This window comes from Protopterus annectens, chromosome 6.part0 (assembly GCF_019279795.1).
Source record: "Protopterus annectens isolate FY-2018-M chromosome 6.part0, PAN1.0, whole genome shotgun sequence".
Taxonomy (NCBI): Eukaryota; Metazoa; Chordata; order Ceratodontiformes; family Protopteridae; genus Protopterus; species Protopterus annectens.
This window is the reverse complement of record NC_056737.1, coordinates 1,097,373,962-1,097,392,408: the sequence shown is the minus strand read 5'-3', so window position 1 is coordinate 1,097,392,408 and position 18,447 is coordinate 1,097,373,962. Positions and strand designations below refer to the sequence as shown.

At 36.8% G+C, this 18,447-nt stretch overlaps 1 protein-coding gene across 1 annotated transcript in view; it reads right to left on the bottom strand.

The window, feature by feature from the left end:
* The window catches only part of LOC122803946 (D-glutamate cyclase, mitochondrial-like), a 316,311-nt gene that overhangs the window by 135,524 nt on the left and 162,340 nt on the right, over positions 1-18,447 (bottom strand). Inside the window, exon 5 of the mRNA XM_044073624.1 lies at positions 16,031-16,181. Within this exon, the coding sequence (XP_043929559.1) occupies positions 16,031-16,181 (151 nt within the window). The remainder of the gene's footprint in view (positions 1-16,030; positions 16,182-18,447) is intronic.

The window sequence follows — 18,447 nt, the reverse complement described above, 5'->3', positions numbered from 1 at the left end:
AGCCATGAATTCAAGAATGAAATGATGTCTTCCCCCTCGGTCTTCTCCGGGACTCCAAAAATTCTTATGTTTGTTCTTCTTTCCCTATTCTCCATATCATCTATTTTGTTTATTAGCCAAGTATTCTGTTGTAATAGAAATTCACTATGAAGCTCTTCTTCTTTTAGCCTTCCATCAATATCATTTAGAGATGACTCAATGTCAGTTATTTTTAATTGTTGTTGCTGCAGAATTTCCTTAAAGACTTCAGTTTGTTTTTGGCAACTATCTTTAAGGTTTTCTAGGTTTTCAGTAAACCTGTCCATCTTCAGAGATAAGTCTTGAAGAGTAGTTGATATCAGTTGGATTTCTTTCTTCAGAGAAGAGTCTGAGTGAGAATTCTTAGAGTTACTCATTACTAGACAGCTTAGTTAGTCTTCAGGTTTTTTTGACAGGAAAATTTCGGAATTTCTTCTCCAAAGTTGGTAATTCTATTGTTAATAGTTTCACATATAAGATTTATCAAAAATTACTTAGTAATAATAAGATTTTCCTGTTATTTCTAGTATAAATATAAGGAGCTCAAAAACTTGCTGCTATCAGTTAGGCATTAGGCTCCGCCCCCCCCATGTAACTCCCTCTTGATAGCTCACCTTAACATTAGAAGTATTAACAATAAAATTTCCCATCTACATGCTCTCCTTAATGTACACTCATTTGACATACTATGTCTTACAGAAACTTGGCTAAAACCATCTACTCTAGACCAGGAAATTACCCCTCCTGACTATAACATCCTTAGAAATTACCGTAAAATCAAAAAAGGTGGAGGTATAGCCATTCTCTATAAATCTAACCTCCAAATATCCCCCATCAATGTGCTTCCGTCATTTGCCACCAAATCTGAAATCCTAACAACCAAACTCCAAATCTATCTATCTACTTTGTATGTATCTACCCCCAGGTAATAATACCAATACTCTTGAGAACCTACTCAGTCACCTCTCTACCCAACTACCCCAGGAGACCATTGTACTAGGTGACTTTAACATAGACTGGTCCACTTGCAGTTCTCTAAATCCTACCAATCACATAAACCTCTTTGGTTTCTCAGAATTAATAACAACTCCTACAAGAATCCACAAACCTAGCAACAAGGAAACTACTCTGGATTGGATCCTTATTAATAGCCACCCTGAAACTTATACTCCAGGAACCCTTCCCGACGACATTAGTGACCACATGCTTGCCTACATTATTAGACAAAAAGTCCATATTCCAACTACTCATAACCTCAAAACCTCCCGCTTAAAAAATTCTTTAATCCAGACAGCTTCCTAACCGAATTGCAAGCATGTGACTGGTCACCACTAACCCATCTAAAACTAGACGAATCTGTTACCTACTCTAATACTAACTTTCTTCAAATCCTCGACTGCCATGCACCTTATCGCATTACTAGAATAAGAACAAAATCTGCCCCATGGCTCACAAAACAAACTAGGCAGAAGATACTCCTTAGAAATAAAATCTGGGCTAAATGGAGAGCTACCAAATGCCCAACAAACCACCTTCACTATAAACAGCTAAAAAATGCCACCAAGAAGGATATTCTTAGAGATAAAAAAGACTTCTACCTTCAACTACAACAAACCAGCCAACAAACTCCACAAAAATTTTGGTCTGGAATAAACACACTTCTTCAGCCAGGCCACACCACTACTCCAGACCCAACTGGTTTCAACCATAATAACTCCAACCAGATCCCTGATGCCTTTAATAACTACTTTACAGAAGCCATTCTAACCCTGGCCAATTCTTTACCACCTTTCACTACTTCCCAAACAAATACCTGCAATACTTCATTGCCTACCTTTCAGATACAACCTGTATCTACATCCCTCATCTGTAAGCTACTTCAAAAACTGAAACCTTGCACCCCTTCTGCTGACCGTCTCCCATCTGAATTCCTACAAATAGCCGCAAAAGCCATAGCCTATCCCATCTCTATCCTTATTAACAGAACTATCTCAGAAGGCAAAGTCCCTGCTCTATGGAAGATATCCCACATCATCCCTCTACACAAAGGTGGACCTTCTACTGAGCTTTCAAACTATCGCCCTATTGCTTTACTCTCCCCTTTAGCTAAGATTATGGAAAAATGTATTCACAAACAATTACTTAACCACTTACTACAAAATAACCTACTTGCAAACTGCCAACATGGCTTTAGGCCATTCCATAGCACATCGACTGCCCTCTTATCCTTTACCGACTCTATATATAAAAATCGTAACAACGCTTTTTCCTCTGCACTATTTATTGACCTGTCGAAAGCCTTCGATATGGTTAACCATAACTTACTACTAGACAAACTAAATACCCATTCTCTTGACCTTCAAGCTGTACAATGGTTTAGGTCTTATCTGGAAAATAGACCGCAAGCAGTACTTTGGCAGAACAATCTGTCTTCACTACACCCAGTTAATATTGGAGTACCCCAGGGCTCTATCTTAGGTCTCCTACTCTTTTCTTTATTTATTAACAATCTACACATGAACATACCTCAAGCCACCAGCTGATGACTCCACCTTAATCTGTACAGCCAGGAATATAGCCACTCTCCACTCCCTTACCCAAACTGTTTTTCAAAATGTTGAAAACTGGTTTATGCAACACTGCCTCCTCCTAAATCCCAAAAAAACTAAACTACTGCTTTTTACCCTACTCGCAAATCACCTACTCCTTTCTTCTTTATAACCTCTAACAATGGTACCAACATTACCCCAGATACTACAACCCGCCTACTAGGTGCAGCAATTGATAATCATCTCAGCTATGATGAATACATCAACTCCACTATAAAGTCTGTTAACAAAAAACTTGGCACCCTCTATAGAATCAAACCCTTCCTAACCCCTTCTGCTAGGAAAACTATTGCCCAAACCCACCTAATTTCTACCCATTTCTATGCCTCTGTTATATATACTAACCTATCCAAAAACAACCTCTCTAAACTCTCCACCTGTTATAATAGCATAGCTAGATTCATCACAAGCTCCCCCTTTAAAACTCACCACTGCCTTAACCTCAAACAACTAGGATGGCTAGAATTGAAAAATCATATACTCTGTCAAGAATTACTTATTACTCAAAAGATCCTATACTACCCTAACAACACACCTATCCTTACCAATCTAATTACACCCTATACAAATCTATCCACACTACGCTCTGCTAATAAGCTTCTAGTTTCCTCAAATAAAGCTAACAGCAAAGCTGGGGATTCATTCTTCTCAAACACTGCAGGAAAAATCTGGAACCAGCTTCCCTCAGAATTATCTACCCTTGCTTCTACTTCTCTTTTTAAAAAACATCTTAAAGAACATCTAAAAACTCACTGGCTTTGTCCATGCACTAACCCAGACTGATATTTTTCTTCACCTTTACTCTTACCCCTTTCCCTACTCCTGTAACCTATGTCTCCAAAACTAGTTAGTACTCTTTCTTTGATTTATGAGAATAACATTTATGTTCTCTTCCCCTACCTGAGACTTGCTCATATCTTCTACTGTATTTTGTATAATTATTTAGTAGAATTTTTACTAAATTTGTTATAGTTTAAAAATGTATTATTATAACTGCTTTTAAGACTAATACTATACTGTACTGTGATTCTTTATGTTACTATGCATTGTTAACTCTGTCACTGTTCATGCTTGGAGATTTTCTCCCCGGACCTCTACTGAAAATGGACATATATCCAGCTAGACTAGCCCGGTTAGCAAATGTAAAATAAATAAATAAATAAATATACACAGCTATTTTAAATGCTCAGTATAAATATGTATCACACTAATGTAAATTTCAGTCAAGAGTCAGAATATAACATTCATACTCAGTTATGCATGTTCAGTACAGTACATTTCAGTCATATTTCAGAATATAATGATATTCAGTTACTTCACATTATTCTGTCATTAGTTTTAAGGGTAAAGTAACAGAATTACATTATTCAGTCATTAGTTAAGGGTAAAGGGACGAAGTTATTTGTAATAGGCATAGTACTTCATACAATTCTAGTGACAGAATTATTTATTACAGGCTTATTAAGATAATAGGTAGTAATAGTTATTCAATATGCTCAAGGCATAACAGGGCAGGCTTAATTTTTTAATTAATTTACAGATTTCTGTGCACTTTACATAATTATTGTACATTAGTCAGAAAATTAAAAGGACACTGACAGAAAATGCAAAGGTATAGACCTGAAATACAGAAAGCATAGGTTTTAGTAAACAATTATAGTTCATATATGTTCATAGAATATTCAAACACAAATTTAGGAGACAGGCATCTATTACAGCATATAAAATATAAAAAAAGTAAGTAGCATTATTAGCAAATCTAGATAAAAATTTATAGACACAAGTTAATACAATATATGATTAGTCTTCAGAAAATAGCCATCAGGCTTGATAGGCTATACAATAAAAAAGAAAATGGGTTAAACAGTTCAATGTTTAAAGATTAAAATCTATGAACAACAGGAAAAGGTTTCATTTGCTATAAGAGAGAGGCATCATGGTATACTAAGGCACCAGTCCATAAGGTAAAAACATAGACAATAGACAGTGTAATTTTACCATTGCATCATACAGAGATAGGAATGAAAAATTGGCAGGGTTAACAGTTCGTACTCTGTCTAACTTAAATAAAGACGCACAAAGACAGGTTAAGGATGTTGTGATGCCCGTGCCCTGGCCCAGCAACCAAGGAGCCTCAATCCTCACCACTAACACCAGAGAGGGCATCTCATATATGATGAAAGGATAACAAATACACATAGTAAAGTGCAGTTCCCCTTAAGAGCACACAGAGATCACAGTCAGTTCAAGGCTGGTCACTCCCTTGCTCCCCAGGTCCCCAATAAGACTCCCCACTGGCACAGCTATAGTGTCCACATCTCAGCCTAGTTGGGCAAGCTAAAACCTCCAGCAACCTCTCTGTCCAACCAGTGCTTCGTGTCCCTACCCAAGTAGTTAACACACACACACACACACACACACACACACACACACACACACACACACACAGACACACACACACACATACACACACACTCTCTCTCTTTAAGATATGAGTTATATACAAACACGCAGACACTCCTGAGGAAGGCTGGTACAGGTTATCCAGCTCTGCCCCTTTTACACAGACTATACGGTAGAAATCACTGCCACCACCCAGCTAATATTTATCAGCTACTCAAAGGCCCTTAAAAGGGTGTCCAATTATTACTGTGCAATATTATTATCCAATTGGTAAGTGTGACTAAACAGTCTCAAGGCTTATTAGAGTGACCCGGTACAGGATCCTTATATACATGCAATGTACTTTTAGAGCTTAACTTATCTCTACACAAACCAACCACAGTTAAAGGGTTTTAAAATATTTAATAATAAATAATTAAAACCACAAGACAATACTTTCTACTACACAGTGCCAGTCAAAAGAGTTCAGAGATCACATAGAAATACTTAAAATAAATCAGTAGTACAGCTCTGACATCACAGAAAAACACTTAGTCTAATCTTTATAGTCCTAGCTATTTCTACAAGAAAACACACTTCTAAGATAACTTACTTAAGACAACAGGCAGTGCTGATGAGTTGGATAGTCAGACAAAAATGCTTAATAATCTCTGGTTCTCACTGTTTAAATTGAAACTGCAGTTCTGCTAAAACATTACATCATCTTTTACACTTTCCTGGTGTTCCTGGGCTGACAGAAACTACATTTACATTCTTTTACACTTAGAGCACTAAAGGACATTCCACATGTAAATTCTGGTCATTAACTTTAGCCTTAAAACAATAGGCAGGAAGCCTTCATCTAACCGGACTGGAGCCGACTTTAGATCAAAGGATCACAAGCTTTTACTGGGTCAGTAGAGAGCACTGTTGCAACATTTTTGTAACAGCATTTTTTTCATTTAAGACAATAAGCCTGTGATTCACATTTATATTGACAAATAACAGAATTATATGCACAATTCTATCTGGCTAGGCTGGCAATCTTCATCCATAATCTACCAGTCTTCACAGATGTGTATGGCATTTTCTACATGCTGTTTCCAGGGCAGCAGAGTTTAAAAAACTGGCTTAATCTGTTTTAAAAACCACAGAATTAAAAAACAATCATTTTCAGAATAATGTAGAGGTTTTGTCTGTATCACTCATACATCATAACTTAGACTTAAAGATTCTAAAGACTATTAATCTAGGTAATATGGAAATTAAATTATAAAAGTTAACAGACTTCAAGACAAACTGAAGTGACATCTAGTGGTCAAAATTAAAATTGCAAGTTTATTTACCAAATAAAAAAAATATTTTCAGATTATGAATCAGGTAGCATAAAGCTGTATGCAGTAGTTAGCAATACAGATGCAAGGTAACTACAAAAGTAGGCCCCTGTAAACTTTCATTAGGGACCTCAGGGGGATCTGTTAGAGTTAGGGTATTCTCAGTAAATTCACTGTAGTACATTTAGCTAGAATAAGGCCTGAAAATATAGAGTCAGACATGTATGCATTCAGTTTCAAAGAAAGACAGTTTATTAGAAATGAAAGATAAGTATGAAATGTGCAGAAAATACAGAAATACAGAATGTTCCTTTCTCAAGGAAAAGATGTACATAGCAATGGAATGCAAGATAAAAAGGCACATGCAAGATCAGGCTTGGAAACCAAGGTAACCAAGGCTAAGGGGGTGTGTAAAGCATTACAGGCTTTTGGTATTATTAAAATATACTTCAAATACAGTTAGGGAAGTCAGTTAGTTAGTTCAGCCTGATATACAGAAATGATTAAATATCCAGCATTTTAGAAAGGAAGCTACAATACAGACACTCGAGCCTGAGTAGAGAAGACAGGTCAAATAAAGACTGTTTCAGTTTACATTATTCAGGACAATCTTCAGTACCAAAATCTATCAATGTAGGTGTCCTGCAAGGATCAGTGCAGAAACCACTCTTTTTTTTCCATATAGGTGAAGCATCATGCTGTAGGCAAAGCAATCTAATAGAGTATACAGCTGTTTCAACATTATTATATTATGTTAATACCATAAATAAGGTACTAGTCATATTGAAAGAAGTTTTGGTTACACTCAGACATGGACTGGGCCAGTCTGATGCATACTTTACTGCATTTAAGACTAAAGCTATTGTATTCTCACTGGGGTGCCACCACCAGATATATTAACTGAATGAAGGAAAGTTGCCAGATGTAAATCACTACTTGCATCAAGTTAATTTGTTGCAGTTTTGACTGTGAACGGAAACTCACTAAGCATGTAAATAAGATTACAATATTAATGAGAAAGTCGTCATGTTCTGTAGGGTAAGCTGCTCCTTGTATATTACCTCAGAAATGCTACTCTCCAAGCCTTTCTGTTATTCATTTCGTAATATGCTTTAGATATTCCCACAATTTATTTCCTCCTGCTAGCTGCCTAAACTGGAACAGTCTTGAAACAATGTGACCAAATGTACTGCTAATCTCTGAAACAGATTACACCACCGCATTGCCTTTCAGAAGTTACAACGGTTCAGATTTGGCCTTCATTCTGATGGCTACACTTAAAGGTAGCTGATTCTGAAGTGGGAGTGATGGAGTAAAACCAGTGTCAGCTGATAAGAACATCTACCATTATCTTTCCCCCAAATGCATAAGATATCGTCATGGACTAACGTCCTGTCAATCGTCCAGTTTAGTCCTTGTTTCACATGCATGCAATAAATCTACTCATGTGTACTGAATGATATATGCTAATATCTAGCCATATGAGATAATACCCAAACCATATGAGATAATACCTAAATCATATGAGATAATACCCAAACCATATGAGATAATGCCTAAACCATATGAGATAATACATGAACCATATGAGATAATATCTTTTTTATCTTCTATCACTTAACTGCACACTTTAGTGCCTTGGATAAATAATTTTAATTTAGATACAAGCGTTCCAGACTGTAGTGTACTATGAAGTTTAATGAATTTAATAGCTATGATTTTATATATCTGATATATTTTTACAAACTCTTTAAACTGTTTCATCACTAACTGTATTATATCACGTATCTGCTTGGTGCTATTATTGTATAACATGCTTTATGTATTCTTCCTCTGGCTGGGGCCATAGTGCAGGGAGCATTCTCACTGGGGAAACCACATGCTAATATAGCAGTCCAGATGAGTGGTTAGTGATAATTAGCCATGCACTGTCCCCTGGAAATCTCTGCAGCTCTGGACTAACTCATCAATCACTCTACTACCCAATTATTTTTTTCTACTGGAGAAAAACAAACACTGTCAAAAGATGCCACTTATTCAAGACCTCCTATGGGAGCAGTCGTGGTTCAGGTAAGTATTGCTCATGCCCTCCTATGGGAGCAGTCATGGTTCAGGTAAGTATTACTTATGCCCTCCTATGGGAGTAGTCATGGTTCAGGTAAGTATTATTCATGCCCTCCTATGGGAGCAGTCGCGGTTCAGGTAAGTATTCTCATCCTCCTACAGAGCAGTCATGGTTCAGGTAAGTATTACTCATGTCCTCCTATGGGAGCAGTCATGGTTCAAGTAAGTAGTACTTATGCCCTCTTATGGGAGCAGTCATGGTTCAGGTAAGTATTACTCATGTCTTCCTATGGAGCAGTCATGGTTCAGGTAAGTATTACTCATGTCCTCCTACGGAGCAGTCGTGGTTCAGGCAAGTATTACTCATGCTCTCCTATGGGAGCAGTCGTAGTTCAGATAAGTATTACTCATGCCATCCTATGGGAATAGTCATGGCTCAGTTGAGTTTTACTCAAGCCCTCCTATGGGAGTAGTCATGGTTCAGGTTAGTATTACTCATGTCCTTCTACTGAGCAGTCAGGGGTCAGGTAAGTATTACTCAAGGCCTCCTATGGGAGTAGTCATGGTTCAGGTAAGTATTACTCATGTCGTCCTACGGAGCAGTCATGGTTCAGGTAAGAATTACTCATGCCCTCCTATGGGAATAGCTGTGGTTCAGGTAAGTATAACAGGGCTGGGGGGGGGGGCAGTGAGTATGCTTGTACATGCAACATATGTGTGCATGTCTGTAGGAGCATGAACACAGCTGAAAGGATGTGTGTATGTGTTGGCACATGTTTCTGTAAGCTTGAGAGAGAATGTGGGGACTTACATGAGAATGTTTGAATGCCTGTGTATGTATGTGCATGTGTATATATGTGTGTGTGTGTGTGTGTGTGTGTGTGTGTGTGTGTGTGTGTGTGTGTGTGTGTGTGTGTGTATATACGTGTTTGTGTGGGTGTTAGTACATGTGTGTGCATATCTGCAGGAGCATGAATGCAGCTGAATGGATATGTGTGTGTATGGTGTGGACGTGTGTGGTCGTGTATGCATGTCTGTAGGTGCATGAATAGAGCTGAATGGATGTGTGTGTGTGCATGGAAGTATGAATGTGTGTGTGTGCATGTATGGGAGCATGCCTTTGACCACTAGCATGGTTACGTCTGACAATGCAATGCTCGATTCAGATACGTGGTAATGATGGGAGCATGCCTTTGACCACTAGCATGGTTACGTCTGACAATGCAATGCTCGATTCAGATACGTGGTAATGATGGATAATGAGGTGGTCACTGTGCTGCTCTACCTTGTCTCTGAATCAGACAATCTCTCCATTGAACTAAATGACCAACCCATGTTGGCCCACTAACGCTCTGAATCCTAGATGTATTCAAACCTCTTCCAGCTGTACCAAAACTGAACTATTAACCTACACAAAACTCTTGGACTTTATAACTGATCAAAATAGGAAATCAGACTTTTACCTGAAACAAGCAGTAAAAAAAAAAAACTAAAAAACTTGTTGCCCTGTATAGATAATGCCTTAACTTACATATGACACTATGAAAACAATTGTCATAACTAGCTCACTCCGCACCCTTCTGTATGACATTTTTATACATCTGCAAGCCACATAATCCCACCTACTCAAACAATGCTACAATAAAATATAAACATTTGCTGCTAATACCCAATACAGAACACAGCACTGCCTGGCTTGAAAACAACTTCAGAGAATTGAACTGCACCATGTCTGAACTTTCTTTCACTGGTCAGTACATACAACCTAATGTACAAATCAGATAAATACCCCAACAACAGCAACGTAATTCCTTGCTCTACCAACAGATTTCTCAGGTCAACAGACAAACACCTTTTCTAGTCACAAAATCTAATAACTTTGCATGTGACACCCTCCACTCCTCCTATGGATCCAAAATCTGGAACTCCATCCCATTCACCCTAAAACTCACCCATAACCTCATACCCTATAAACAACATCTAATGGAAATAGACATACACATGCATGTGTGTTTGTGTGTGTTTTATATATATATACATATATATATATATATATATAACAGAACGCAGCCACACGATGAATCCAAAAAACCTTTACTTGCTAACGTTTTCGTGTACAAACATACATACACTTCTTCAGACAAGTAATTACTGAAACCTCTTGTGAGTTTAAATATACTCACATACCAACAATTATATCCAATTCACTAAACAATTTCTCAATTAGATAATTTATCAATTAAATAATTCATTTTGATTTTAACCTCCCTAAAAACTGCAACTTAATATAGTATATTCCCTAAAAGACATACATTTCAGTTAAAACTAAAATTCAAAATGCCATATCTTAAACTGTATTACAAACTATCCAGCAATATATATTTGATTAATAAAAACATAATTATTATATAATATAAATGCATACCAAATTCATATTGTACAAATAAAATAATCTATAATGCATTCACCCATTAAAACAAGAATACCAAATCAACCTCTATATATTTATATCACTTTTGTACAAGCTTAATCCGTCTAGGAATTTGTAAGTATATTTATATAATACAAAAATATATATATACATACATACACAAAAAGTTTTTTTATATTCTATATTATATATTATATATTATATATTATATTTTTGTAAAAATACTATTACCTAGTAAGAGCTTTTTGTTTCAAAAGGCATTTTATAGAACACATCCCATTAATCCCTGGGTGGACATAGGCATTTGTTTTAAGTTGCCATAACAACTCACTTTCCTCCAATTTAAGGTGCCAAGGACCACCCCTAGGGTTGATGTCTATTTTCTGAACAACATTAAACAAAAAACTATGATTGTTATTTTCAATAATATGTTTTGCTAGTGCATTCGTTATATGACCTTTCGAAATAGCATATATATGCTCATAGATGCGTTGTTTTAAATGTCTTTCTGTTTTACCAAAATAAAAAGCGGGGCATAGTGTACAAGTAGCAAGGTACACCACGCCCTGGGTAAAACAGTCACATCTCTGATTTATATAATACTTCACTCCTCTAATAGAAAAAGTAGTTCCTGTTTTAATAAATTTACAATAAGGACAGCGTCCACACTTAAACATGCCTTTATTTGCTCTATGGGTCCTAAGAGGGGATTCCAGTAGCATTTTTAATGACGAAGCTTTTTTATATACTACTACCGGTTTATTTCCTAAATTGTTGTTTGAATACAAACTCTGTGTTAAAGAGTTATAGATATGGACCTGAGTCAAGTTAAATAATAATACTATTAACATTAACAACAAAGATAACACAACTAAAGCTAACTTTAATATTAGTTTTCTTACCCAATATAATGAATTGGCATCAGATATTCGTCGTATTCTAAATAATAATTGGGAATTTTTAACACAGAGTTTGTATTCAAACAACAATTTAGGAAATAAACCGGTAGTAGTATATAAAAAAGCTTCGTCATTAAAAATGCTACTGGAATCCCCTCTTAGGACCCATAGAGCAAATAAAGGCATGTTTAAGTGTGGACGCTGTCCTTATTGTAAATTTATTAAAACAGGAACTACTTTTTCTATTAGAGGAGTGAAGTATTATATAAATCAGAGATGTGACTGTTTTACCCAGGGCGTGGTGTACCTTGCTACTTGTACACTATGCCCCGCTTTTTATTTTGGTAAAACAGAAAGACATTTAAAACAACGCATCTATGAGCATATATATGCTATTTCGAAAGGTCATATAACGAATGCACTAGCAAAACATATTATTGAAAATAACAATCATAGTTTTTTGTTTAATGTTGTTCAGAAAATAGACATCAACCCTAGGGGTGGTCCTTGGCACCTTAAATTGGAGGAAAGTGAGTTGTTATGGCAACTTAAAACAAATGCCTATGTCCACCCAGGGATTAATGGGATGTGTTCTATAAAATGCCTTTTGAAACAAAAAGCTCTTACTAGGTAATAGTATTTTTACAAAAATATAATATATAATATATAATATATAATATAAAATATAAAAAACTTTTTGTGTATGTATGTATATATATTTTTGTATTATATAAATATACTTACAAATTCCTAGACGGATTAAGCTTGTACAAAAGTGATATAAATATATAGAGGTTGATTTGGTATTCTTGTTTTAATGGGTGAATGCATTATAGATTATTTTATTTGTACAATATGAATTTGGTATGCATTTATATTATATAATAATTATGTTTTTATTAATCAAATATATATTGCTGGATAGTTTGTAATACAGTTTAAGATATGGCATTTTGAATTTTAGTTTTTAACTGGAAATGTATGTCTTTTAGGGAATATACTATATTAAGTTGCAGTTTTTAGGGAGGTTAAAATCAAAATGAATTATTTAATTGATAAATTATCTAATTGAGAAATTGTTTAGTGAATTGGATATAATTGTTGGTATGTGAGTATATTTAAACTCACAAGAGGTTTCAGTAATTACTTGTCTGAAGAAGTGTATGTATGTTTGTACACGAAAACGTTAGCAAGTAAAGGTTTTTTGGATTCATCGTGTGGCTGCGTTCTGTTGGATTCGCTTATTGTTTTCCTAGTTGTTTAAAACTTTCCAGTTTTTCGTTTGTGTTTTGATATATATATATATATATATATATATATATATATATATATATATATATACATATACACACACACACACACACACATATATATATCTATATTATATATATATATATATATATATATATATATATATATATATATGGGTCTACTGCTTTTGGTCAAATTACATTTGGTCGAAAATTATTTCAGGCAGCCCACTTCACTGAAAGCACATTTGATTGAAAATAGACTATAGCCCCTGCCCCACTGCAGTGCAACCCTGAAGTGAGAATATAAAGTTGGGGTGGGGGTGGGGGTGGGGGGACATAGCCCCTCATATTTGGGAGTGTTATTTTGCAACTAGTTTTTACTAACGTTATATGTTTCAATGTATTTTTAATGGATACACAAGTATATAATGGTGAATACACTGCAATTATGTGGGGGGCTGTGTCTCCCACACCCCCAATGTAGGGGGCTGTGCCCCCCCACACCCCCTAACTTTATATTCTCACTCCAGGGTCGCACTGCTGTGGGGCAGGGGTTATATTCCTTTTTTGACCAAATGAAATGCATTTTCAGCGAAGTGGGCTGCCTGAAATCATTTTCGACCAAATGTAATTCGACCAAAAGCAGTAGACCCATATATATATATATATATATATATATATATATAAAGAGAGAGACACACACACACACACACACACACACACACACACACACACACACACACACACACACACACACACACACACACACACGAGGACAGACAGCAAACACTGTCTTGACAAACTACACAGTGAGAAAGATATAGAAAGGAAATCACTGTTCTTTGACAGCCTTGGCTAAAGCAAATCAGCCATGTGAGTGCAATACCGCATTAATTTAAACTGTTAGGCCGCATTTGCAAAAGGTTAACTTGAAATAAATGCCTGGAATTTCTGTACAACATCACCCCCCTATAGCCAAACAGTTTCCTGTTTCAAAAATGTATATTTTGTGAAAATTGCAGATAACAGATTTCTCTGCGTCACAAATTAAAGTATTGCGGTGAATTTTTAATAAAGATGTAAAAACAAGTGCAAACAAATAATATTACAGATCCACTTCTCACTCAGTTGTTATATTCCATTATGAACAGCAAACTACATTTACCACAGCACAGCAGCAGTGCCACATGCAGATAAATATATTTCTGTCGTTTGCCATACTCAGCGGGAATATAAAGTACAACTTCAAACCTGTATCAGACATTCTGCGACACGGTGGCACCATGCCTTTATTTCTGATCCCAGGTCTTATCTGTAGTGGGAAATATTTGATTAACTGATGCGGCAGGTCACTGCATGGCAATCTAAAGAAACACAAAGCACACACAGAGTAGTGCTTCACCATTAATCCTTTACTCTCAAATCCTAGATACCTACTTATCAGATGACTCACATCCCAGACGAACAATTCTCTTTTAAAGATACTGCATCACATATTAATCATGTGACACTTTTCCCTAATGTCATACAGCCTCATAGTTAATATAATTCATTAAGTTAGGGCAGCAAAGCCCAGCACATGGGGGGACAGGACAAGGTCTTGCCTGCAACAGAAATTACTTTCACAGCTGCTGGATTTCATTCATCAAGCTTATTAATTTAACTAGATGATCATTGATGTGTTTAGTGTCAAATATCTGACAGTAAATGCCCATGATGATCCTGCCTTTTGTTGCAAGAGTTAGAGCAAAACATCTACAGGCTTGACTAAGGCCATGTGTTAACAATCAGGTGTGGTAGGAGGGGATTCAATGGTACCAATCAGAGTATCACAGTAAAACTGGGAAATGCAGATCAAGACTCCGGGGGCACAGGACAGGTTACAATGTAAGAATCTGTGAGATTTGTGGGTAAAACCATGAATGATGACATCATCATCTTAAAGTACCTGTTTGTACAGTGTAAAAAAACCCAGAAAATAATCTATCAGGCTACAGGCAAGTTTATGCAGGAAGCCAAGTAACTGTCATAAGTGTGCCACATACTGATCTCAGTTTGTTCTGCTTCCTTGGGGTCAAATTGGGGTGGTCTAACATATTAAAAAGCTGCCTTAAAGAGAACATTCAAGTCCTGAATGCCATTTACAAGACCTGAGGACTGAGAAGAAATCGTACATCTTGCTGTTTGACAATTAAAACTCTGAAATGAACACAAAGGGGCAATCAAAAGTCAGTGAAATAATTTTCTATACATTTGAATCAGTAAAAAATAGCAGAGTCGGTAGTACTGTCACCACACAGCAAGAGGTTCTCTTGTTTGATTCTTAGCTGGGATGCTTTTGGTATAGAGTCCTTATGCCGTCCCTGCATTTGCATGGGTTTTGTCCAGGTGTTCCAGCTTCCTGTCATATTCCAAAGACATGCAGTAGGAGAACTGGACATTCTAAAACTGGCCACACGTGTAACTGTGTGTGCGCGTGTGTGCGTGTGTGTGTGCGTGTGTGTGTGTGTGTGTGTGCGTGTGTTTTATGGAAGAACAATAACTTGAATGCTAACCTCTCGCATGTGTGAATATTGGCTTTAGATGATTTTCAATGTTGACATGACACCTTGGCCCATGTGCAAAAATAGGAAAAAGAGATTGTAGATGGATGGATGGAAAATAGGATAGTATGGCTTCAGGCATGAAATTTTAAAATATGAAATGTAAAAAAATAATATATTTCTCCCCTAAGTTTTTGAGGCCTAGTTAAAGGTTTTATTAAAGCATTAATTAAAACAAATACATTGTGTTTTGAAAAAAAAAATTAAAATAGTTTTAAGAAAGTGACAGAAAAATATTGAACTGCCATAACCGTTCCTTATAATGTCCCAAACTATAGTATAATGATTTGTTGGTGAAATACGTTCATAGGTTCATAGGTTAGTACTAGGCTATCGGCCCTAGGGCCTATACAAGCCTAGCCATAACAATACTCTGGCTATTTCTTCCCTTTTTTTTTTTTTTTTTTTTGCTACTATAACATTGACCTTTTACTGACCTGGATCACCAATATGAAGTGGAGCTCCATGGAGATCATGCAGTGGGTGTGTGATCTGTGTGACAGCATTAAGTTTGTCTTCTGGGATGGGTCTCATACACACCACCAAGTTACAGTGAAAACTGCCAACTGTGAAACATGACACCTTTGTCTGACAAACGAGAAGAAAACAAAATGTAAGTTATTCCTTGATGTCAGAAATCAGGTCAGATTGTACAATAACACTTAAATCCCTGGATAAATTATGATAGCTACAGACTCACCAACCAGTATCAAATGATACTTAAAAAAAGCAATAATGCTGTAAACTGTTCAAAGTTTTTCAACAGCCAAGGTGACTTCCTCCTCAATTTAAAAAAATAATTAACATTTTTTTGACAAGGACATTTGTGTGGTTTAAGCCTGTTTCCTTTTGATTATGAGTGATCGCCAAACGGCTACTGTGCTACATTCGTGTTAATGCCTGTATTGTTCATTTCTATGCTGCTGAATGCTGAGGTTCTGACAACTCATTTGGGAGTATCTAATTTACTACACCTTTGTTTTAATCCCCTTGAAACAGCAAATAAATAATATAACTATGAATTCCACCCATCTACACTTACTAGCTAGAGACACTTCCTATAATGACCCCATGAACAGTGACCACCATCCACAGAGGCTACTAGATAGAGGGGAAAATAGAAGTAGATTAACAGGCCTTTCTTCTGCATCACATACACACACACACACACACACACACACACACACACACACACACACACGGACAATTTAGAAATACTGCTGTGTAATCCAAACAAGGTCCTTGTGTCAAGCCAACTACTTATTTCTAACAATCAAGCCCACAGCCCCAGAAAACAGTGTATTTTATGCCACTCACCTTTTGTTTTTACTGATTTCCCATGAAATAATTAGACACTAGATGGCTAACTGATTAGACAAGCACACCATACCTATTACCCACAGAGAACAATCATAAAATTTCCCTTATAAACAAACACATTCAAAAACTGAGAAAACTAATAATCTCATGCATATCAAAACTAGCCCTAAGTGGAGACATCCACCCCAACCCTGGCCCTACCATCTCCAACCCCAATCCTCAAAATCAGACTAGAAACCACAACTTCTCCCATATTACAGCCAATAGAAAGCCAAGTGACTTCCTTCTACTAAGCCTAAATATTAGAAGTATATCCAACAAAGTCCATGAACTCCATGCAGCCATAGACTTATACTCCCCAGATATAGTCGTCCTGACAGAAACCTGGCTAAAACCTCACATTACCAGTGAGCAAATACTCCCTACAGGTTATGGCATACTAAGAGTAGACCGGCTAAACAAAAAAGGAGGTGGTGTAGCTATAATATTTAAACAGCATCTAAACATCCAGATCTTAAAATCATCAGCTCCACAAATAGGCAATGAAGAAATAATATATACCAACCTCAAAATTAACCGAAACAAAACCATCAACATAATTGGATGCTACTTCCCACCTGGCCAAAACATCCCTCCACTAGAAAACCTCCTCAGCTGGTCTACCCACCATCTCCCCCAAGAAACTATCATCTTAGGTGATTTCAATATTGACTGGCAATCCTGTTCTGGCAACAATCCAACCCATCATGTACACCTTCATGGCTTCACCCAACTAGTCCAGTCACCAACAAGGATAAATAAAAACTCCAGCAAGCACTCTACCCTGGATTGGTTACTAGTCAGTAAGAACCCCCAGTCATATATAACAGGCTGCTTATCAGATAGCCTCAGTGATCACTCCCCAACATTCCTACTCAAAAATACCTGTACCAAGCTAAACCTGTCATCTATCGTCAAATCGTAAAAAATAAACTTTAACCCACTCACATTCATCTCATCCCTCAAAGAATGTAACTGGCATGCGCTAAAGTACCGCAGTCTAGATGTCGCAGTTGAATCTTTTAATACTACCTTCCTGAACATCCTTAATTACCATGCCCCATAAGATTTTCCAGAACCAAAGCACAACCCTCCCCATGGCTACAGAAAACCACTAAGTCAGAAATGAAAAACAGGGATAAAGCCTGGGAGCACTGGCAAAACCAAAACCCCGCAGCTAGACAGAAATTCCTAGAACTACGCAATAGAGTCAAAAGCTAATAAAATGGGACAAATTCCAATACTACCAGTCTGCCCTAGACTCCTCACAACACAGCCCCAAACAATTCTGGTCCTCCATAAACTCCATCCTCCACCCAGGTAAAGTCAGTACCCCTCCTCCTAACATCCCTCACTCCTCAGAAAATATTGCTACCTCATTCAACACACACTTCACCCAAACCATACTATCACTAGCTAAACAACACAACCCCCCTCCCCTCCAACCCACACCTTCAACTAGTAATCTCCCCACTGCCTTCTCTTTTTCTCCTGT